The sequence below is a fragment of the Podarcis erhardii genome, assembly GCF_964252035.2.
Source record: "Podarcis erhardii genome assembly, chromosome: 7".
Lineage (NCBI taxonomy): Eukaryota > Metazoa > Chordata > Lepidosauria > Squamata > Lacertidae > Podarcis > Podarcis erhardii.
The window spans coordinates 51,110,178-51,135,017 of record NC_138511.1 but is presented as its reverse complement, the minus strand read 5'-3'; the positions used below and the strand labels follow the sequence as shown (position 1 = coordinate 51,135,017).

Genomic DNA, 24,840 nt, shown 5'->3' with positions numbered 1-24,840 from the left:
AGCTGGACCCCTCCTGCCCGCAAAGCAGGCAGGCGATCCTAAGCCCTTGTGTGGCATCGGGATTCCGTGGAACTTCAAAGCATCTGTGGGCAAAATTGACACCAAAAGGCACGCAGGTGGAAAATTAGGCGCAGAAGTATCCCCCCCTCCCCGCCCGATCTTATAGTTGCTTCGTCGGAGGTAAACCCTGTTCCCACTAAGTTTGACGGGTCTGGCTCCCTATATCTCAGCATGGCGAGGACTGCGACGTTACAGGGCATAGCTGTCAACTTTTCCCTTTTCTTGCGAGGAATCCTATTCGGAATAGGGGAATTTCCCTTTAAAAAAGGGAAACGTTGACAGCTACGTTACAGGGGCGTCCGATACTCGCTTCCACCACAAACGATACGGGGCTGGTTCAGTATTTTGCAGACTATCATTTTGCGCTCTGAGTCTCTTAAGCCACCCCCCCCCCAAAAAAAAAACCCACACACAACTTGCTGGTTCTTTGGCTGGCAACTGACAGCGGGAAACTGAGCCCCACTTGAAACCTCGAGCGAGGAAGCGTTGCGGATAACAAGCTGGTTTGGGAATGCTTCAGGCTTCGGGACCTCATGGGGATTGACCGCTTCTGAATCGGCGCGCTTTGTATTGTCCGGCGGCAGAGCAAGGAGGAGAGAGCGAACCGGAGCCTCCGCCCCACCAGCCCGCCCTCAGCCCGGGGATCCAGTTTTTGGTGCCTAGTATCGCATTCAGGGTGATTTTTCGCGGCTGGAAAATTTTCTGCGGAAGAAATTGAACTCCCGCTGGGAAAGATTTAGATCTTTTGGGAATAGAATTTTTTTTTAGAGCCAATCTGTTTTTCCAAGTGGGTTGTGGTTGATCATTGCACTCCTCTAGCAAAAGGAGAAGTCGAGAGTTTTAAAAAAAGAATCCGACCAGCCTACAATAAGCGCAGATGTACCTCCCTTAAAAAAATCCAGCTGCCTGCACATTATACATGGAAAGCAACCTGGCTTCCCCCAAAGAACCATGGGAGCTGTAGTTTACACCTCAGAAAACTACAGTTCACAGTGCAGCCCCCCAGGATTCCATGTGCTTTAAATGGGCTAAAGTGATAAAGCAGTCTTCTGCCCAGCAAACACACCTGTTTGAATAGTAGCGTTGGAAGGGACCCAAGGATCATCTAGTCCAGCCTTTCTGAACCTGTGGGTCCCCAGATGTTGTTGAACTACAACTCCCATCACCCCTAGCTAGCAAGGCCAGAGCTCAGGGATGATGGGAGTTGTAATCCAACAACATCTGGGGACCCACAAGTTCAGAACCGCTGATTCTAGTCTAAGCCTCTGCACTGCAAAGGTATGTTGCAATAGCCTGGCTCGCTCACCTTTCCACGTATCTGGTATTATTTTGGTCTTTCTTTCCCTTCCTAACTAGGAGAGGTACTTGAGGTGTCTATCCTTTTCCCAACCCAGTGACATTTGGTGGCAAAGAGTTAATAACATTAAGACGGGAGGTGTGAAGAATGAGATCTATTGACCTGAGCTCCTTTGAGTTGGGGTGGTGCAGTGGTTAGAGCAGGGACACGGGACCTTTTTCAGCCTGAGGGCCATATGGTCTCATGTTCCTGGGGTGAGCAGGGCCAGAGGCAAAAGTGGGCCAAACAATGGATGCAGCGCTTGCCTTTGTACTGTAGACCACATTCCAGGCAGGCAAAAGCCAGAGGTTTCTGCGCAGGCCTCTCTTCATCCAGGAGGCAACTTCACAATTTTAGGACATGTTTTTGCCAGGCAAAAGCAATTGAAGAGGGGCTGGAGCAAATTGGGAAGCGTTCTAAGGGTCAGGTGAAGAGACCAGGAGGCCACATTCAGCCCCTTCACCTAAAGTTCCTCACCACTGGGCTAGAGCACCAGACTAGGACTGGGGAGATCTGGATACAAATCCCTGCTCATCCACAAAGTTTGCTTGTTCTCATTGAGTAGTGGGCCACTCACTCCCTTGGTTTAGCCAAATTTGGTTTTGTTTGTTTGGTTTGCTGTGAGGACAAAAAAGAGTAACTATGCAGGCTATCCTGAGATGATTGGAGGACAGCTAGACTCTAACTGCAGTACTGTAATAATAATGATGATGGTTTGTGATAATTATTATGTGAGTATGTCAAGCTCTGCTTGCTTAAATGGTTTTCTTAGCATGGCTAGTAAACTGCAGGAGGAGGCTACTGACACCTCCAAGGTCTTATTGCTTATTCCAAGTGGCCTTTAGAAAAAGATTGACTCTATATATAGAATATGTCTGTTACTAGCTAGGTAGATGATTACCAGTAATCAATGTATTATTATTATTATGCTTATATCACGTCTTTTCTTCCAAGCAGCTGGAGGCGCAGATGTCCTCCACCCCCATTTTCTCCTCGCAACAACCCTGTGAGGCGGTGAACCCAAGGTCACTCACCGAACTTGATGCCTGAGTGGGAAAATAACACGGGTTTCTCCACATCTAGTCAGACACTCTCACCACTGCCCCGCAATGTGCAGTGCCTGTGAGAATGGTCAGCAACTAGTGGCCTGTGGCCTAAACCTGTCCCATTCAGTGATGTCATTTGCTGCCCTTCAAATGCTAGCCTCTTAGAGAAAAGAAGGTTGTGAAGAACAGCATCTGGGATGCCAATTATGGGAGCGGCCTTGTTCTTATGACAAGGGACACCTGCTTTTCATACTCCCTGCTCCATCAGCAAAACCTCTTGCTGAGCAGCATTTGCGATCAAAGACAGCATCTGTCTCTGACCACTGGGCACTGTTGTTGCCAGTTATTGCCTTCAGGCCCTGGTTTGTGAACATCTCTGTGGTGTCTGTCTGGCCAGTGCTAGACTGAATGCTGCTTTAAAAGGACTTGCTGCTCCAGCCCACTATGGCCATTGATGTGGTCATGTTTCCTTATGAAGCCCAATCTGAAGTGTGTGGTAACATGAGTGTAGCCAGGATTTTTGTTAGGGAGGGTCAGGTCTTTTGTTAGGGGGGAAGATTGCTCAGTTAGTTAAGTATTTCTATTGTTTTACTTGATCTAGGGGGCAGTTGCCCCCTGCCCCCCCAGACTACACACATGTGTGGTAATGAAAGACCATTTTTATCTTGCCTTTGCTAGCTGGAGGAGGGTAAGGTTTGATGGTAAGTAACGCTGGTGAAATGGGGTGGGCAATGGAGGGCTAGCGGTCCAAACTCTTGCTTTTGTATGTCTGTAGGGACGCAGGTGGCGCTGTGGGTTAAACCACAGAGCCTAGGACTTGCTGATCAGAAGGTTGGCGGTTCGAATCCCCACGATGGGGTGAGCTCCCGTTGCTCAGTCCCTGCTCCTGCCAACTTAGCAGTTTGAAAGCACGTCAAAGTGCAAGTTGATAAATAGGTACCGCTCTGGCGGGAAGGTAAACGGCATTTCTGTGCACTGCTCTGGTTTGCCAGAAGCGGTTTAGTCATGCTGGCCACATGACCCGGAAGCTGTACACTGGCTCCCTTGGCCAATAAAGCGAGATGAGCACTGCAACCCCAGTCGGTCATGACTGGACCTAATGGTCAGGGGTCCCTTTACCTTTACCTAGTTCACTTGTAGTCCTTCGGTGACATCCTGATTTTGATAATTTATCCAAGGCAGACAGTGGCCTTGCATATGGCAATTCAGCTCCTACAGCTGTGATGGTTTAGAGGCGTCTTCTCCAACCTGTGACCCATAATCCCCAACCACAGTCTCTGCTGACTGGGACGGCAGAAGTTGTTGTCTAAAACACCTGAAGGGCATCAGGCTGGTTTAGGGAGAGAGATTCCTTGCCTCCTCAAATCCTGCAACTATTGTTTTAAAAACTGACAGTACCATCTAGTTAATTGGTTGAGTCATTAGCTGGATTTTTTAAATGTGCTTTTTTAACTTTAACCATAGCACTTCCTGTGTTAGGAGAGTCAGTTCTGATAGTGTTGCCCTAAAGTATCTTTTTGTGCAAATGACTTTCTTTTTGTTGCAAATGGTGGTTGCAATTATTATCTCTCTGTGTGCATATCTATATATCTATATTTACAGGCAACCACCTACTTCCCTCTTTCATTACATTTTTAGGAGTCACTTTTGACTAGGAATGGACAAATCTGACAATATAGCTTCTATTTCTCAGCTTCTATTTTTTTCAGCCTACAGTTCTTTGCATTTCCACATCAGTTTGCAATTTTATTTTCAATTCCTCCTGAAAATTCACCCACATTTCAATGTGACTTTCTCCTAATACCTACTTTTCCTGTATGCATTCCCGCCCCCCCGAGATACACCGTTTTTTGCAAAGCAATTTTCTCTAATATAATGCATTTTTGTATGCTACTTCTACCGATATACACATTTTTATGCACAGTGTACCCTAGTTGCAAATGTTACCTGGCTAGAGAACTGCACTGCAAAATTCAGAAGCGCGTTCCATGTGTAGGATGGCTGTGCTTTGGTTTCTATATTGTTTTGTAAAGTGCAAATTAGGCAGGCCAGTTTTAAATGTCAACTGAATCAACCCCCCCCCCCCAATCCCTCCTTCTGACACCCAAAGCTCTAAATGTCCACTGTTCAGACTCTGCCTTTGACTGGAGCTCTGGACAGGCTGAAGCCATGCTCATTTCCCCCCATATCCTCCCAAAAAGCAGCCTGGAATGTGCCTTGGGAAGGGAACACTGCTCTTTGCCTGCATTCCTAGTTGCCTGCATGTATCTGCAGATATGTCTGGTTTTTTTGGGGGGGGCATTGTATTTAAGCTAATTGTTCCAAAGCATTACTTGCTTTCCCGTGTGATGGACCTATTGTCTGAAGCCATTTTCCCCAATATCTCTTTTGATATAACCGCAATATGTATTCCCATTGGTGTAATTAATTTAGTTGAAGGGGAAGGGAAGCAGTGAGTAGGCCAAAATAGTTAAATCGCTAGATAGCTGAAATTAAATGTTAGCAATTGTGATTCCTAATAAATCTGAGTTTCATTTCCTCTTGCAGTGACTGTTTCACTTCGAGTCCTTCTGGAGTTTACAGCACATTTCATAGTTTTTGCCACCTCCTTGCTCACAGATACCGCAAACACAGGAAGGAGAATCGGTTATGCATTTGATGGAGGACCTTCTGCCAAGTCATTTTTATTTAGAATAAGAAAAATAAAATATTAGTTAGATCTGCTAAAATACAATATTTGTGTCATAGTAAATTGAAGATTTTCTTGGGGAAATGATTTTGTAACATAGAACCAGATGATAGGGGAAAGGGAAACTTATTAAATGATAACTCTTACAGCAATGCTGCCAAATTATAAAAGAGAGAGAGAGGTGATGATATCAACCATGTTAAATTAATAAATCTGTATTGCCTTATTTTACACTGAGCTAATGCAGCATTTCTTGGTTTTTGCCTCTCTATTAATACCCAATCATCAAGTAATTTTAATTGAATATTTGGATGCTGCAGAAGTCTATGTTGGGCTTTGATTTGATTGAGTCAGTTGTAATGCTAGGAGAGGGATGTCCTCTTTATAGTCTAAAGATAATAAAAGGATGCTGACCACAACACTTCTTGGATGCTCTTCAGGTGGGGTGGGGGTGGGAAAATTGAATACCTATCCCTTCCAAATGAATGCATTCATAATAGGATGGATTTGCCAGTTGGCATGAAAGCAGAGGTCATCTTGAGGAAAATGACACCTAAGGTCTAAAGGAGTCATCTGCTTTAAGAGATCCTGGGCAAGGTGCCAAATATTGCATTTAAGAAGACGTATCCCCCAAGTTTTTGTTTTTTGTTTTTTGTTTTTTTGTTTTGGTCCAAAAATAACACGGGAGGCAGGCAAAACAGGCATCTGGAAATGATCGTTATCCATCCACCCATTTGTTCATCCTCACATCGTCTCCCTGCAATGCACTATGCTGCACTATGTTCAGAACGCATTTTAATATTCTACACTAGCAAGCCTGGGTATTGGAAAGGATATATAAAAATAGAAGCCTTACTTTCAAAAATGGTATAGTGGACAATTTTTCTAAACTGGAAATAAAATTTGGGTATCATATCTATCAGTTGTCTTTTTTTCTTTTAATTTTTTTAAAGAGCTCTCAAGAAACAGGATTTATTTTTGTCATGCTCTTATATACTCAAAAAAATGGATTTATTCACAGCTGGGCTAGCTTACAGTATTTTTGCTGCTGTGTGCTTTTCCGTCACAGGCAGAGTTCATGAGGAAACATTGAATATATGATTATTTTAGGTACAACCCAGGACGTGCTTATTGCGGAGCAGTGACATTAATGGGATTACTCTGGGGTAAAACTGATTATGCATTGCAGTCACAAGCAATGCAGATGAGGTTATTCATGCTCAAATTTGCACCAGAGTTCCTTGTAAACTGTGTCCTTGTAAAGCTTCAGTCCTATAGGCGCTTACTTGGGAGTGAGCCTCGCAGGACTTACTCCTGAACAGACATGCATAGGATTTCACTGTAAATAATGTATTTCTCTTCCTCTAAAATAATTAGATTTTTCAATAAATCCTGCCAGTTTGAGCTTGTACAACATGAGAAATTCAAGGGGCAACAGTGTTTGCTGTTTGCTGTTACACTGCTACATATGTACATCAATTCACTATTCTTTTGTTCATTTACAGTAACACAGCTAATTATTCTGACGAGTAGAAAATAAAAGAAATGCATTATGAAAAATTAAAGGCTACAATTCTATATTATCTAAGCTGGGAACAAGCCCCATTAAACTTAATGAGACTTATATCTGAGTAGACGAAGGCTGCACCATAAAGGAACGTTAGCACACAGCTTGGAGAGCAAGGTGTTTTGTTTTTGATTTAGCAATTTCCCCCTTCTATCTTTCTAGTTCTTTTTCTATGGCTTTCCTATTACAGAATTGATATGAAAATCAAAGGACAGAACTAGAAAATCCATTTCAGATAATGCTTAATATTAGCAGTGCTGCTGCTTCAAACAATGGACTGAGATAAGGCTTGTGCATCAAAGACTGCAGTTGTAAATACACTTATTAGGGAGTAAATTCTATTGAACTTGCTTCCGAGTAAAACTATCAAGCATCAAGCTGCTCCTGATTTCTGCTTTATGTCAGACTAATAAAGCTTTATTTTTAAAAAACACTTTTATTAACTATGTTTTTTAAATATATATATATTTTTTTTACTAAATTAGGTATCCAAGAGAATCTTCTACATCAGTGATGTGAAAATTCCTGTTACCTGGAGTCTGACAAGGTACAGTTTTATTTTATTTGCGTAGCTGGCTTCTGCTTTCTCCTCCTCCTTCAAAAACACCCAAGCTGTAGCATAATGTAAGAGAAGAAAAATTATTGACCACAACGGAAGTGTCCCTGTTGATTTCCCAAAGCTCTGTGGAAGCCGCTGTGTTTTGCGTAGTGGGGACTTTAATGGTGCCTCTTCTCCAATTTCCCTTTGGAACTCCTTTGGAACTCTTTTACTGAGTGCATGAACTTCTGCCGATGTTATTCTCTGTGTGTGTTTTGTATATGAGTGCGTTCCAAACTCCAGCCGAGTGTATGAATTGTGACAACTTTCCCTCCAATCCTATTGAGTATCCGTGCTGCTCGGCTTATGTCTACATCTTTTCTCCGTAAAGTATCCCCATCAGCACCAGTCCAGATACTAGTCATCTGTTGTTGCTGCTGTTGCACCCTGTGCTCGCTCTTTTCAAAGCATGAGGCAGGCTGTCCAAATGAAATGCAAGTAAGCAGGTGGAAGGGAGAGTGTATGAGATGTTTTCTGATTTTACTCTTTGATTCTTCACAGCATGCAATCCAGTTCCATTTCTCTGTTTACCTTGAAGAGGGCAGCTGCCCTTCTCCTTTGCAAGGGACAAGCTACACATTATGTTAGCCATGCAGATGCGCCTTTGAGTGCAGAAGTGTGTTTTGTTGTTTTTACATAAATGGCCAGAATGGGAGCTCAGATCTGGGTTGGAACCCTAGCACAGGAAGGGTAAGGGGCTCTAATCCCTCTCGCCACCAGCTGTGGTTTCAGTCCATATTGAGGGCCCTACATCTGTGATTTGCACAAGGGGGTAATAACATTGGAGTAATAACTGTACGTTTTTCCAAATCAGTGTTGCAGGCATGAAGAGGAGGAGGAATTTGAACTAGGATTGTAGTTGTGTGCCGAGCCGAAATCCTTTCTACCCCAAATGCAAGAATGCTGGTCTGAATTGCTTTTCCGCAGACCCTGAGGCAGTTTGTATGTAAAAGCGAAAACCAAAGCCCTGCCCTTAAAAGTGTACCTACTAAAGCTGCTTGAGGATTTTGATTTCTGCGCAAACTGACCTGATATTCATCTCCCGGAATAACACACAGATTGGAATATTACTATCCTTTGGATTTTGCAGTTCTCTGAATTTTGTGGTGCATTTCTTATCTAAAGAAATGCTCCAAAATGCTTTACAAGTTGTGTATTTTAGAATAAAATACATGTAGAAATGTGTCTATTGAGATAAGGTGCATATTTAAATATATATTTTATGTGATTTAATATGTATTTAAATACAAATTTTTCATGCATTTTTTTAAAAAAAGGAAAAGAATTTAGAAACAGGATGGGATGGATTTATGAATAAAGATGTGCAAGATTACCATGGAACAAAAATAGACAAACCTGTCCATCCCCAGCAGCCATGTAGCTAACATAATGTGCAGTTTGGCTCTTAGTCCTTGCATAGGAAGTGCAGGGAACTTTTGGCACTCCAGATGTTCCTGAACTACATCATCAACTTCAGCAGACACGGTCTGTGGCCAGGGATGATGCAGTTCAACAACATTTGCAGGGCCAGAGTTTCCCTTCACCTGTTGCATAGGGACATCATGTCTCATCTTGTCTCTAGTTGCTGTCCAAGCACCTGACTTCCAGCCATGAACACAGGTTGGTGGTGGTGGAGTGTGGGGTGGAGAAGCATCTATCTTTCCCCTTACTCTTGTGCATTTAGTTGTTCATTTGAACACCTATCTGAGATAACAATTGCCCCTTTTTGCAGTGTGTGTGTGTGTGTGTGTGTGTTTATTTTCATAATACCTTCAATATGTTTGGTGCTTTCAATTGTACAAAAATAGGTCTCTGCCCTGAGGAGCTTACAATCTGTAATTCAAAACAGGTCAGATAAGTGAGGAAAAGAAGGGAGATGGAGGGAAAGAGGGACAGAAAATGCATTTATACCATCAAACTTCAATGCATATTCACAATTTCTGCTTTGTAAAGCACAGAACCATGTGAAGGAAAAAGAAGTGATAATGGGGTACAAGAAGCATGAGGACCAGTCCCTTGCACACACCTTCAGTTATTGCGGTGGGGTATCTCTGTGGCAGGCTCTGCTGAGTTATGATGCACTCAGTACAGTACACCTGGAGGTGGGTGGGGTTCATATCCTTATCTGCGGGTGTTGTTTAATATCCTTGGACAAATGCACTCTTCCTTAGCTTGTACACTCCTGCATTTCTCACTTGACATGTCTGGGTTCTGTGGACAAGACTGAGCCCCATTAAATAAAATGGGTTTGTTTGTTTTGCTTTTGTTATTGGGGTAGAGGGTTCTAAACTTCAGTTTGTGACTTAGGGATGCTTCCTGGGACATAGCACAAGACCCTCTGATCTAGCATGCACATTGTTTTCAACCCCTTCTCTTTTTAAATTCTTGTTGTTTGTGCCTTCCTTTCTCTGCACACTTTAGGATCAGAAATGCTTGTGGCTTGTAGAGTGGCCTCACAATGAATTAGCTTTTCCAATTATCAATATCCCAGTGTGTGCCTTGAATTATGCAATCTCTTACATTAGTTAGGAATGCTGGCTGCCCCGCTCCTTTACCTGGTCAGTAAGATGCTACGTTTATATACAATTCCATTGCTTTCTTACATTCCCCTAAACAAAATGAAATTAAAATTATATTTGCCAGCGGGTTAATGGCATAGCAAAAATCTTGATGGTATATTTAAAAAGACTTGCTTTGGAGCAGTGAGTTGACAGGTTGTGATTGCGGAGACATAACAGAAGTGGGTGGACTTGCTGTCCTTATGCTTCAATGTATGCTCCCCCATTGTAGTTACTCCATGCTTACAACAGGATATGCTGAGAAAAGACCAGGGTGGGGCACCTGATGACTGGGGGGCATATGTGGCCCTCCAGGCATCTCTCTATGGCCCTTGGAGTTCTCCCCAGGCCATGTCTCTCACTAGCCCTGCATGTTTTCACTTGGCTGGAAGATGTTCTCGAACTCTGATGCCTCTGGCTTCCCTAGATGGAGGCTAAAGAGTTGTGTGAGTGTGTGTGTAGAAACTAGCCTACTGTCCATAATTGTTGCTCCACCCACTTCTGCCTCTGACCCCGCCCACCACTGGCACCTGGTGCTCAGAAAGCTGTTCAAAAGGGAATGACCCTGGGCTGATAAGGTTCTCTACCCTGGCTGTATAGAGTGTTGGAATATTGACATAACTCAATTATCTCCTGTGAAGCGGTAATGTGTCATCTCACAGTAAAAATGTGAAAGAAATAAATGGTATGGAAGCAGCAGAGAATGTGCATTGCAGTTCACAGATGTTCACATATCATTGATTCAGGCTTGCAAAGAAGTCAATAAAAACTATTAACTATTCCTCCTGCCTTAGTATACCGTACTTATGGTGTAGTAAAGTGGATATGAGTGTTGGTGCTTGGAACAGAGAGATTTGGGTTGCTAGCCCCACACTGCTGTCAAGCTCAATAGGAGTCCCGGGGCCAGTCACCATCTCTCAGCATAAGCACAGTAGCAGAGTTTGGGTGATCCCAGCGCTTGGCTCAGATGTGAACAAGCCCTGAACCTATGCAAGCAGTTCTGTCTTCCATCCTTTGTGCAACCTGATAAATGAGCCTGGAAGTCTTAAGTGAACCAAGTCACTAAAACCAAGAAACCACTGTCAGTAGCTTCACACCAAGCCTGGATATGAAGCCATGGCTTGACATTGGTTTCTTATCCTGCCTTGTTCCAAAGCTGTTAACTGTAATACCCCTTTCAGAAAAAACTGGAAACAGTAGTTTCCACTGGAGAAGTGGAGGTGTCATGTGCATCGCCACAACGCCTGTTCATATTTTGGATTGAGTCAAGATACCCTCATACTTACCAGCTCGGTATATAATATATTTATGGAACATTGGTGGCCTGAAGTGATGTTTGGCTTTTGGAGAGAGGGAACCAGCTGAGAAAATGTTTCTGTGCCTGATTACCCACAGGTGATTCTCATGTCCATTTAGTACATGATTACTAGGAAGTACAGGTGTGTCTCCAAAGCAGGAGGAGATGGTAGAGTTTTGAGCTGTTGGAAAGGGCTGCACTACTCCTTGTGTGAAAAGCACTCTGCAAGTAGAAGACTAGCAAAAAAGTGAGTGATAGAATTGTTCTTCTGATATACTAGCTTTGTTGTGCCTTTTGTTGTTAATTTCCAGGGAAGGTTTTGTATAGGGGAACATTCAAGAATGTGAGCCCACCTGGGAGTCTGAAGCAGTACAGCCTATGTTTCTATCTCCAGAACCTTCTCCCAATATGCGGGGATGAGTCCCGGGCAAAGTGCCACCTGACAGTACCCTTCCTACTCTGTGGGTGGCTAGGAGCAACCATTTATATTTCCTACAAGGTCTTTGATACAACGCTGCTGCATAGGATCTTGGGGAATTAAAGCAATGGCTTGCAGGCTTAGTTCACTGGCATGGCAGGGTGGAGAGAGTAGGTATTCTGTCCCGCCCACTATGCCAATGAACTATGCCTGCAAGCCACCATTTTTAATTTCCTACAATCCTATGGAGCAGCATTGTATCAAAGACACTGTAGGTGCTGATGGGTCCGGGTAGGCCCTCAACAGTTGCCTCAGGATGCTGGGTGGTGAAGCCAAGCCTGACTACTTAGGCCAGATATGGGGAACATGATGGTGCTGAAGTACAACTCCCATTAGCCCCAGCAAGCACAGCCAAGGATGGTGGGAGTTGTAATTCAGCAACTTCTGGAGGCCAAAGATTCCTTGCACCTGCCCTAAGTGCTCTGCATGTGTAGCTGAGTTTTATGCCCAATGGAACTGTGTTTAGGACTGTGGGCTTTGTCATTAGCAGAGTGAGCATTTGTTTGAATGCACCTGATCTGCAGTAAAGCGTTTGTACATTGCAGCTGAGGCTGCACGGTGATTCATGCTAGAAGAAAAGGGTGTAGTCTCCCAGCTCTTGCTCTGCTGCAATTAAGTCTTTTTATTTAGCTTATTTTCAGTTCTCTGGTGTTTTGTCTTCAGGGAGGGAGAATCTGTAGAGTTAATGTGCACAGGCCTAACCTCTGGCTTTACAAAAACCAAACCTTCTGGGGAGGAAAAAGAGAACCGAATCATTTCACTTCCTCCTAAATCCTGGATTTAGCAATTGCTGACCGATTGGTGTTGCAAAAGAGATTAGCACAAAAAACCATGTAACTTTGAAACAAACAGATATTGGACCGAGGAAGAGTTAATGAACTTATGTGGTGAGGTTCAGATTGTGCTGACCCCTATGGTAATATTTCATATAAGGTTACTGTTGGGAGAGAAATCAAATTTCAGCCGTGAATGTGATTGACAGGTGGAAGCGAGGGAGAGAGAGACATCTGGTCAGATGGGGAATTTGGGAAAAAGAAGGACAAGTGGGGGAAGTGTCGGTGTAATATTAGGAATAATAAGCGTAGATATGAAAAGCCCAATACTTATACTCTCCAGAGGCATGCTTAACTTTATTCTTAAACTACCAGTCTTGAACTTGTCCGACTAAACTGCCATCAAAAAATAGACAAAAAGTATGGAGTTGGATGGCCATGTTGCTAATTTTGTGTCTAATTTGACTTTGCTGGAAAAAGAAAACTGTGTCTGTTTGAGTAAGTAATGGCTGGCACGAAGCATCGAAAGATGAAAGATGAGCAAGGCAGTAAAAACCGCTGGTTTTTAGCTGGAAAATATGAATGAAGCAAAATCAACCTTTCCTCTGTTTCATGAATGATGTGTAGTGCATTGGAGACTCAGTGAGAGAGGGAGAATTTAATGCAGAGGTTGCAAAATAAATAATAGTAGTAAATATTTAGTCCCTCCCTGGTTCTATGATTGATTTTTCTCTCCATTGTATGGAGTATTTTTTGAATTTGAAGGTCCGTAGATAATTAATAAATATGAACCGAATGGTATTACTGGTTTGGATTATATTGGCATGTTAATTGTAATTGGTATGGGCTAATTTCATACCTCCCCACCTCCTGGATTTTATTTTTAACCAAAGAGATACTATCTATGTGGGAAAGTGAAATTGTATGTTGGAATTCTGTATGTGTAGTGTGGATGTTGGACTGGGAAGAATAGTGGCAAGAGACTTAATCCTCTCCTAATGTTCCAGTTTCCTTTTTAAAGATGCAGGGTTTTTTATAGTTTATTTATGAATAAAAAAATACGAAAAATACAGAGAACATGTATGTATAGAAAAATCATATTAATTACGAAAAGTTTGTTCTGGAAACCTATTTCTTATATAGAAGTATCTCTTTAATCTGTAATCTAATTTATTTAAAAAACTTTTAGTTTTATGTGTGTCTATAACACTGTTCCATTCCCCTCCTTTATCTTTTAGATATCTCTGAAATCTTTTGGATTTCAAAATGACTGAAATCATTTGGTATCTATGAAATCTATATTCTATGGAGGTAGATTTCCAAAGAAAGAATAAATATGAGAGTCCGAATAGAACTGAGGTACTACAAGTTTTTAGGATTGGTTATAGAGATAAAGTAAATCTCATTCCTAAACTTGAATTTCACCCCTCAGTATTATTTTCAATATAATTTTGCATCTTAATCTATTTTAGTTTTTCATTTGCGGGATTTTAGTTTGTAATAAAGTACACATTTCATCATTTATTATGAAAATTATTGTGCCAAAATATACTTTAAAATGAAAATGAACCTATCTAGAAATTAATACTTTACACAGTGTAATTCTAACTTATGTCTACTCAGAAGCAAGTCCCATTGAATTCAATGGGGCTTATGCCAAGGTAAATGGGATTAGGATCGCTGCCTTTGGCAATCAGCTGCAAGTGTTAATTTAAGCAGCGTGTGGGTTTCCTTTAGTATAAAAGCAATGCCTCTTTGGCATCTGTAAGGAATTTAAGATTATAGACTCCGTGTTCTCTTTGTGCTCCATATTTTTAAAGCTTTTTAAAGCTCTCACATACTCCAAAATGTATAGGGTCACATAAGCATCAGACACGCATATTAGTCTGTGTGCATATGTATAATTGCCGAAATCCAGTTTTGTTTTTTTCTTAGCAGGTGTCGCAACACTGTAAAATGTTGTGCATAGTGCATGAATGATGAGATCAAACCCTTTACTGGGTCTTTCTTAGTGGAAGTCTGTGCAGAATTCTACCAAGCACAGGTGTATAGAGGAATCCCATGCAGTTTCAGAATGGATTTTTCTAGTTTCACTTCTGTGTTATCAAGTTGTTGTGCATGCCAAGGTAGATGTAACACACAGAATCAGAGTGGCTGCTGACTGTACTATGCTGTTACAACGCATATCCATCCAGTTTTTATGTATGTATTTACCTACTTGCATATTGTGTGACTGCACGTCCACTTTGGAACCCCTGGCCCATCCATATTAATCAGGCATTGTTTTTGGCGCCTGCTAAAAAAGCTTTTTTCGTCCCAGCAAGCCTACCCAGGCATGTAATTTTAGCACACAAAGTAAGTATAACTGTTTTAAAATTATTGATTTAATTTTATATCCTAAGATGCTTATGTAATTTGTTTTTTATTGGTGTTTTGAATGGATATTTTAGGCCATCTATTGCAAACCACCTAGAAGTCTTTTGTTCTTGTAAGCATTTTGTGGAACAAATAAACAATTGTCACTTTTTGTAAAAAATGTATCTAAGCAGCTTACAAACACAATACCAAGCATGTTGTCAATCATTAAAACTAAATATGCAGAAAGATTTCTAAAGGCCTTCATCCAACTAAAAGAACATGACCACAAGCAGGCCATAAATACAGCAGTATGATATAAGTAAAAGACGAAACAACAACAACCCAGGTCTGCTGGAATGGCTTAGCCTGGTGCCTAAAACCTCATAGAAATGGTGCCAGGTGTGTTTCCCTGGGGAAAGCATTTCACTGTGTGGAATGTGCTGCTCAGTTGGTAGAGCACGAGACTCTTAATCTTAGGGCTGTGGGTTCGAGCCTCACACTGGTCAAAATATTCCTGCTATTGTCGGGAGTTGGCCTAGATGACCCTTGTGATCCCTTTCAATTCTATAATTCTATGATTCTACTATAGTACATGATACTGTGCCTATATTTCATGGCTCAGGTTTGAGAGGGTCCTTGGCAGAATGCCAGCAGGCTGCCCCACTGAACCACCATTAAAATTGCTCACATTGCCCTAGAGCAGGAGTGGGGAACCATTTTCACCTTGAGGGCCACATTCCCTTATGGACAACCTTCCAGAGGCCACATACCATTGCTGAGTATGTCCAGCCACACACCACTCTCCAACTGCCTTCCAGGTAAAGCAGAAGGTATACAAGGGTACACTCCTGGCAGGTAAAATAACTGGAAGAGGGCACAGAGGAGAGCCACTTAGGGACGTGGCTTGAGTGTGTGTCGCCTGCGCAGAGTCTCAAGGGCCAGATAGAGATGCTTAGAGGACCACATTTGGCCCCTGGGCCTGCCCTAGAGCATTGTGGGAAATGAGAATGGCCACGGGAACCAGCCGCTTTGTGAAAGGAGCCCAAGGCAGCCCTCAGCTGTAGGTCCTGTGCTGGGGTCTAGTCACGGTGACCAATAATTGAATCTTTGTGAGTGGCTTTGGACATTAATTTTATTATCATATCTGGATCCTACATAATTTTCTTTTCTGTGTCTCCCTTTGGCTTACTCTGAAAACAAAAAGCCTTTGATTCAGAACATAACTGGTGGTTTTCCACACTGACCTGGCCAAATTAGGACAACTGGCAAACCACATTTATTGACCAATAAGCTGGGTTTCTACATGGAAGGTTTTAAGTCAACATGACCCCTTTCTCTCCCTTTTACTATCTGTCTCAGGACTTAGGCAATGAATTACTGAAACTGGCACAGGTAAAAATGAATTTCTTCCACAAATGAAATGTGATTGGATTTTCTTTTTAGTGAGCTGGCAACCGGAAACTGATTTGGTAACACATCTCAAGTACACTAAGGGAATGAAGGTAAAGCACTTTGACGTCACATAGTGAAAGCTATTACATAAATTAAATTTGTCATTCTTCTGTTTGTTTTATCTTGCTCTTGCGACCTAATGTTGCCACCGTGTGTGTATGTTAGGTGGGTGGGGTGGCAGATGCTGGTCTGCTTCCCAGAACGAGCTGACAATAGTCCTGTCTTGCTTGTGCACAGTGATGTGGCTTTTCCAGGAAGATTGATAAGAATGCAAGGCGAGCCTTAAATAGTGCAACCTAGTGGATTGCTAGCTACCTCTGAATTTGGCAGTAGCTTGGCACAAAGCAGGGATGAGGTGACAGTAGGGTATTCAGAATCCCCTTGCTGTACTTAAACCAAAATAGCTAACACCAACCAAAGTGCCCCCAGCTCGGGACCTGGGTGAGCATGCAGAGATCTTTGCCTGTGAAATGGCTGCAGCAGCCTAAATGTCCCATTCCGTGTATATACAGGCAACTGAATCTTATTTCAATACAGTATGGCCGTATCTTATGCTGGAGTTAGGTTCTGGGGATGGCAAGTATGCTAAATAAATACATGTGTCCAAACCATCCCCCTCATGATCTTCCTTTGCTTGCAAGCAGGGCTCTCTGCCTTGCTTTCGGGGGCTCTCAAATGGCCTCTCAAACAGCATCTGGGAGGCTTTTGCGAGATCTCACAGGGCCGTCCAAGTTCCCACGAGGGCCTCCTGGAGTCTGGTAAATGAAGCAGAGAGCTTCTAAGCTCTCTACCTCACATACAATTAATTTTCCCAATTTTAACAGGTCAGCTTTCATTTCTTTCTTTTTAAATAATATTTTATAATGAGTTTTCATAATACATTACAATTAAAAAAAACACACTAATCTAAACCAAAATAAAAGAAAGAAAGAATAAAGAATAATGCAAAGTCCTCTCTCTCAGGTAAATCTTAAATCTTATCTCACACATAAGCAGGTGGATTCTCCCAGGATTCACCTGTAAGATGCGATCGAACTGTATCACTGACCTGACGGCATCGTCTACTTTGCTTGATAGTGGCAGGCTACCTTAGGGCAGGCCGCACAGCACACTCAAAGTTCTGTCCTCGAGTGCCTCACTGCAATTTCCTGCCCCTCTCCCCCAGTATCTGCTGCCTGAGGTGGCACTCTCACTCAACCAAATGGTAGAGCCGGTCCTTGGACGTTTGCAGGCCTTGGTTTGCCCTTGAGGGCTTTGGACATTTCCCTCTCATGTTTGAGTAATGTCCTCTCCTCCTTCTTTGCTGTGGACAAATTTAGATCTTCAAGTTCTCTGGATAACTTGCCTATTGTTTCATTGTAAATTATGCTGGAGAGAACAGGACGGGTAATAATGCTTTCAGTAACCACAGAGTTCAGTTAAATATAATCTCCCTTCCTTTCACACAATAGTTGGGCTTTTCTCTGTTCCCGACTGCTGTGCTCATTCAGTCATACCTTTTGACTGTTTTCTCTTTCTTTTCTTGTATTTTGGCCTTGTGCTAAAAATATAACCTGACATCCAGTATCTTCCCCCCCCCCAAAAAAAACCACTCACCCAGCTAAAAAGGTGCCCCTCTTATTCCTGGACTATAATGTCAGTTCCACCAGATCAAAGGCTGGGAACATAAAAGTCAAGATCTATTATTTATTTCGCAGTTTGCGTCAATGATGCTTTTTGCTTTCTCGTGATACTTGCTGATGTTTTTAATGCTGCGTGTGCTCCTCGAAAGCATTTGTCCCCTACAGACAATATACATATTAATGTAACCTATCAGTGCTTAACAAGCTTGGAGGAACCTTGCACATACCAGATAGGTTTATTTTCAAAAGGTTAGATTTTCAAGAAGAGCAAGATGGCCATCCCATTTTGAGTTGGTGATTATCTTGGCCTAAACACAAGAAATATTTGAGGTAGGGTTGAGATGCAGCCCAGTTTGTTTGCAGGATGGGAGACTACATCTACCCATCTGATAATCTGCATTTTTGTAGAGTATATGGGCTGAGAGTTAGGAAAGAATACAATGAAGTTCATTTAAATTAAATAAAAAATCTGGTTCCCTGTATTGTTAAACAGTTGAACAGTTGTTTTTTCATTTGTTATAAATGGTGTGCCATAGTCTGATCACACCAGCACCATACATTAAAAACACACTTTAAGCACATGGCTCCCCCCTCTCCAAGAACCCTGGGAACTGTAGTTTACCCCCACAGAGCTATAATTCCCAGCACCCTCAACAAACTATTATTCCCATGATTCTTTGGGGGAAGCCGTGTCCTTTAAATTGATAGCATGGATGTGACCTAAATAGCCAAACCTCTCATTAGACCATCAGCAATTTGTAGTCCCTTGAAATTTAATTTACAACCTTTTCAGCCTGTGACTTTTTCACATTTGCTGCTTCCTCGTGAAGACTCAACAGAGGCCACCTCTGGCGGCAGTTTGTTACATCTGCAGCAGGGCTTGTTTCACCCAAGGGCCAAATTCTCTTCTGGTACCAGTGATAGGTCAGGGCAAAAATGGGTGGAGCAGCATACAGTACATGAATGCCATCTTTTATTGCGTATCCAATGGGAGTCTTGAATGATTTTCAGAAAGGTATCCCTCCCCTTGTTGATTAAATTGAGTGATACTTTTTTAAAAAAAAACCACACAAACCCAAAGTATTTATTTTAAAAAATACAAATGCAAATTACAGATGCATTCCCCATTATTTATTGCAGATTATGGGTAGTCTCCCCTAAAATGGCGCTTGAGGTAACTCAGGCAGACGTCTGATTCCCGCTCTGGGTTTTATCCTGACAACAACCCTGTGAAGTAGGTTAAGCTAAGAGAAAGTGGATGCCTCAAGGCCACCCCAGTGGCTGAGAAGGGTTTTGAACCCTGGTCTCTCAAGTCCTAGTTCAACTCCTAGCCCAAAATGCTGAATCCGGGCCCAACTGTGTCCTATTTTGTGTCAGGAGGGGTCTGGGAGAAAAGACCTTAGGAACATAGGAAGCTGTCTTATACTGAGCGCTCCTAGCTCTGGCAGTGGTTTTCTAAGGGGTCTCTCCTAGCCCTTCCTTGACATAGTAGGTAGGGATTGTAACCTTTTGCATGCAAAGCAGATGCTCTACCACTGAGCTTACAGCCCTTCCCTTTCGATAGATTTGTGTTTGTAAAGCTTCCCTGTCAAATGCGTACTCCAGTCAAGGAACCATTGGAGGGTGCCCAGATTCTTGTTGAGCTGAGGGGATTAATTTGCCGTCACCTTTTGAGCTCAGCTATTTGAGGGGAACACACGGCTTTTACTGTTTCCTTTAAAATGTAATTGGGATCAGGTTGATTACGCCTCTTCTTGTCTCTGACACCCCCTCCTTCTTCTTTGCTCCTTTGGGGACACTCCTGAAGAGCCTTTTACAATCAATGGTTGACCTCGTTAAGCAAAACCATAAAAGTGATTTCAGAGTTTGCATTGTTAAATAAAAGCGCACCCGAGAATAGCATGAAATTTGCAGCGGATCTAACCAAACAGAGCTAACAAGCAGGGCTATGTGTATTCCATACAATTCTATGCATATATATATTCCTCGGTGTTTCAAAATCCTGAATAAAAGACCATCTTTTTCCTGCAATCAACCACAGTGGTGGTAGTTTATTTTCATATGCAAAATTAAGTATTCATTTATTAAACTCATTTATGCAACCATGTTATTTTTATGTTTTTATTTTTAGCTCAGTCTCCTCTCCGGGAATTATTCTTTCTTTTGACTCCCGTTCTCTCTCCAGATCCCCCCTCCCTCCCAACAAGGCAGTTCATTTAGAAAGAAATGTTTATGAGAAGAGCTTGTCAGTTGGCATTTTTACTGGTGCACTAACCCAAAGGTAAAATATAAAGGCATGTCTTTTCCATGCTGGGTTGTTGTTACTAGAAGGGGTTCCTCCCTTGTTAGCTTGATAAATAATTTTACTAGCTAGAACCTGCTGAAATTTTATGCCGGCTGTCTATTTTCTACTTGCTGCAAATAAATCCCAGCACTTGGAGGGCTCTAAAACTCCAAACACATGGCAGCTCCTTATTTGGGTCCTGGTTGACTAAAATATTCATATTTTTTTTTACTTTATTTTTTAGTTTATCTCATAGGAGTATAGGAGGTTGTCCTATGGCAAGTTAGACCATTGGTGCATTTTTCCTGTTACTGTTACCATATACTGGCAGCAGCTCTTGGGGTTTAAAACAAGGGTCTCTCGTGACAGTATCTGGGGATGGTGAGGTTTGAACCTGGGACCTTTTGAGTGCAACGATTTAGGACTACACGTGTAACACGATGAGGTGGTTGATTGCTGAAGGTGCTGGAATGGACTTTACCACTTCAGAATGAGGGGAGGGTGGGTGGGGATGTCACATTTTTGAGAAAAACCCAGTTTAAAGAAATCCTGCATGTCAGGAATGACAGGAAGGTCCTTGAGTCATTTTTGTTTTCTTTCTTCCAGCCCTCCCCTTTTTTTGCTGTATGTGTGAGTCCAGGCCTATGCTTGTTTATTTTTGATCATTTATATACCTTGTAGAACCACAATTTCTAAGCAATGATCAACAAGGATACAATAGACATTATATATAAATAAATAGAATATAATGCTTGAAACAAACATCTTACACACACACACACACACACACACACACACACAGTGGTACCTCGGGTTACATACGCTTCAGGTTACATACGTTTCAGGTTACAGACTCCGCTAACCCAGAAATAGTACATAGTACCTCGGATTAAGAACTTTGCTTCAGGATGAGAACAGAAATCGTGTGGTGGCAGCAGCGGGAGGCCCCATTAGCTAAAGTGATACCTCAGGTTAAGAACAATTTCAGGTTAAGAACGGACCTCTGGAACGAATTAAGTACTTAACCCGAGGTACCACTGTATATGCTTTATTCTTTTCTGCTACTATGATTTTAATATTTTTGGAGTATTTGGAGTGGTTTGCCTACATTTCAATTCCCCCACAATTCCCTCATTATACCTTAATTCTGAAGTATAACCTGGAGTCTTCAGCCTCAGTTTATGTGGTCAACAGGTCTGTTACGGTCTCATTACAGTCAGAGTTTTTTCACCGTTATCCTGGCCTTTAAAAGTTCCCCCACTCACCATCCTTTTGGAAAAGGCCATGGTTTATTTGTAGCCTCTTTTTTCTTTGTTTGTTTTGTTTAAATGGCAGGCTTCTGCCTTGGGTGTATAGCACACTAAAATCGGAAATGAATTACTTTCACTTCTTTTCGGAAAGTAGCTGCATTGGTTTAATGTACTTAAAAACAAACCCAAGGGTATAAAATTAGTAGGATTTTGTTTGTGGGTAGACCTACATATGTTTGGGAATTCTGAGGTAGCCATCATGAGAAGTGAACCTAGGCAGTCATAATTCCAGATTAGTTAAAACTAGAACACTTCTTTGTCCGGTTCCACCAACCATCAGCTCAGGATCTGCCTGCAACCCCTGGACAGATTACCTCCTAGGGCACTTGGTACTTAACAGCCAAAGAAAAAGTTACATACCTCTCTTTCTGGGTGTTGTGGTAAATTTAAATTTAAAAATTTAAATTTAAAATGTCTGCTCCCAACCCCTTCAGAGAGCCCATTACAAGTGTAGGCGGTGGACTGTGCTGCTGCTTCAGCAGATCTCATGATGATGCCAGGCCTGAGGTTACCCTGCAACATTTCACAGAAGAAGAAGAGTTTGGATTTGATATCCCACCTTTCACTCCCCTTAAGGAGTCTCAAAGCGGTCCCTTCCTCCTCCACAACAAACACTCTGTGAGGTGAGTGGGGCTGAGAGACTTCAGAGAAGTGTGACTGGCCCAAGGTCACCCAGTAGCTGCATGTGGAGGAGCGGAGACGTGAACCCGGTTCACCAGATTACGAGTCCACCACTCTTAACCACTACACCACACTGGCTCTCAAGTAAAACAAGCATGTTCTCATGTACTTACAACACCCCCATTCTCCCATCAAGGATCACTTGATCACCCCACAGCCCACCCCAGTGAAGGCTGGTCCATTTGGGCTAATGGGAAATTGCCCTTCCTCTTCCCCTCCCTCCCTCCTTCCCTCCCTGCCTTCCTTCTGCTTCAAAGGCACAGGCTCTAGGTTTCCTCTTTCTTAGCCTCAGTTTTGCCTTGGTAGAACTCAGCAGGAGGGAGGATGGTTGGCTCTGCTCCCCCTAACATTGGTCTCCCTGCCTCCCAACCTACCAGTCCTATTGGACACCAACAGACTTGTGGGGGTATACTTGCCCAAGACCTTGGAGAACTCAGGTGGGCTGTCCCTCCCCCCCCCCCCACCCAGGACTGGCAGCTTTTTTGTTTGAGTTTTAACTTTATTCTAAGAAGACTCCCCCTCCCCCAGGTGTCAGACAAGCTCTACACAGGCCTGGGCACCAGCCACCACCACGCTTCCTCTGTATGTGGCATTGCTACCTTCCCTAACCATCCTTTGCTGCCGTCCCTTTGACTGGATTGGTCACAATTTGGAGTGGGGGGTGGGATCTGGTATGGGCATCTGCAATATACTGCAGATCATGCTGCTCTTTAAGGCACAGCTCCAGGGCTGTTGAAAAGTTGGCAACCCTAGTGTAGATATTCATTTACTCTGAATCTAGGCTGAATCTTTATAGAGCAGGGTGTGTTACTTAACTGGCTGTAGCACTTTGCATTTTACAGTTCGTTTACTAATACTGTACTGTGGAAGGAAAGTGAATCCTAGAAACAGTCTTAAAAAGGCATTTGTCTAAAGGAAAAATATTAATCAGGGGCAGGAATACACTGCAAGCAGGAAAGAGGGAGTGATTCTGGCAATTAGGGGCAGTTGAAGGTCATTCTTCTTCCACAATCTCTGCCTTGTTTATTTAGTAACAAGTAGCTTGGGGTTAAGGCTGGGCAGATCTCTCCACTTTAGGCTATTCTCAGTTTCTCATTTTTCCCAGCCATGGTTTGCCACATTTCCACAGCAGCTTGTGTTATTTTTTAAAAGTCCTCACAAAATTCACCATGATTTGAGTGTGCATCTCTCCTAATTTACCAATTTTTAAATAGGCAATTTTGCCTAATATTCATTTTTGCAAGCCATTTCCCTTAATAATAATGCAGTTTTGTATGTTGTTTTCCCACCAGTCTGTTCACTGTATGCACTTTTTCCAAAAATGCAAATTTATGTACATCTCTTTTGGTTGGGGAACTGTACCACAAAATTCAAAGAAGCACAAATTTTGAAAAACAGCTCTTTTGCAGCTTGGATATTGTTTTGAGAAGTGTGAAGCAGATTGTTTTGCATTAAAATGAAAACCAAAATTGAATCTCTCCCCCATCCCTAAATCCTAGTCGCATGAACACAGCAAGGCTTTTGTTTTTTTTTACAAATGCAATTAGAGAAGCAGCCAAATGACAGCTGTTGGAAGTGTTAAATTAGGCCAAGGACTCCAAGTAGCAAAGTTTGGTTATATTACATAATTTATTGGAACACAGCATAGCTGTGTTAGAAGGTGGAATGACTGATAGGGAACAAAGGGCTGTGTTTGTATTCTAAGGAAACATTCATGACTTCAAGGTGGGGGCGGGCAATTGGCAGGTAGAAAGGGGTGGCTCTCTAAAATATATACTATTATAGAGAAGTTTCCAGATGTGCTCTCCCAAACCGACATTCCCAACATGTTTGCACTCCTGTCTCAGCGATGTCTACGCTGGCTTGGTCATCACCACAGAATGGAAGATGGAAGGACGTGCTGGCTGGCAACATAAATCCCACTGTGTGGGAATCCCTTGCAGATGACTTCAGAGCCTGGAGACAATCAGTCAGGTTCTACATCCATAGCGGTGACTAGAGGAGGAATGAACGCTGGGCGGAGCACAGAGAAGAAACACAGGCGGATTTAGGGAAATGTGGCCACTTCAACTACACTGAGCTGAGAGAGCGCTGCAACAGTGGCAAACAATGGGAAGCAAAAGGCGGGGGGCACCGAATTAGGACATCACACAGGGCACCACTGAAATGTCAAGGCACAAAGCCTGCCAGTCCTGAAGTTTCCCAAGTGGGTCTTAGAATAGATGCTATTTCCTTGCCTTCCTCACATGGTTGTTGTGAGGATCAATTCAATCCTGTTCTGAGATCCTTGAAGCCAGGGGAAAATAATGCAGTGAACAGCGGCCCCAGAAAATCCCCAGGGAACATCTGATGCTGCAGCATTACTTGGAGCTAAGCTAACCCACCAACCCATCACACAGGCCCTATTCCAGGGTGCTCCATTACATTACCCTCTCCCCCAGTCCTACCATCACAGTCTTTCATGGTTACTTGGCATGCTCAGCTATTAAAAAAATGGCCTATGGTGATAACATTTATTAAGGTTAGGAAAGGCTAACAGTCACATGTGCTTTTAGAAAAAGTGAGTATTTTCATAATTAGGGATGAAAGGATTTGTCAGTTTCAAGACTCTGATTCTCATTTTTCCACTACTTTGCAGTTCTACAGCAATTTGTGATTTAATTTTAAAAAAAACACCATGAAAATTCAGCAGCATTTTTGTATGCAGTTTTGACTAATGTACATATTTTTA

The 24,840-nt window shown here is 42.5% G+C and overlaps 1 protein-coding gene across 1 annotated transcript in view; it reads left to right on the top strand.

Moving 5' to 3' along the window:
* Nucleotides 1-24,840, top strand: part of MAF (MAF bZIP transcription factor) — a 235,737-nt gene that overhangs the window by 12,902 nt on the left and 197,995 nt on the right. Inside the window, exon 2 of the mRNA XM_081871961.1 lies at nucleotides 7,184-7,245. Within this exon, the coding sequence (XP_081728087.1) occupies nucleotides 7,184-7,217 (34 nt within the window). The 3' untranslated portion in view covers nucleotides 7,218-7,245. The remainder of the gene's footprint in view (nucleotides 1-7,183; nucleotides 7,246-24,840) is intronic.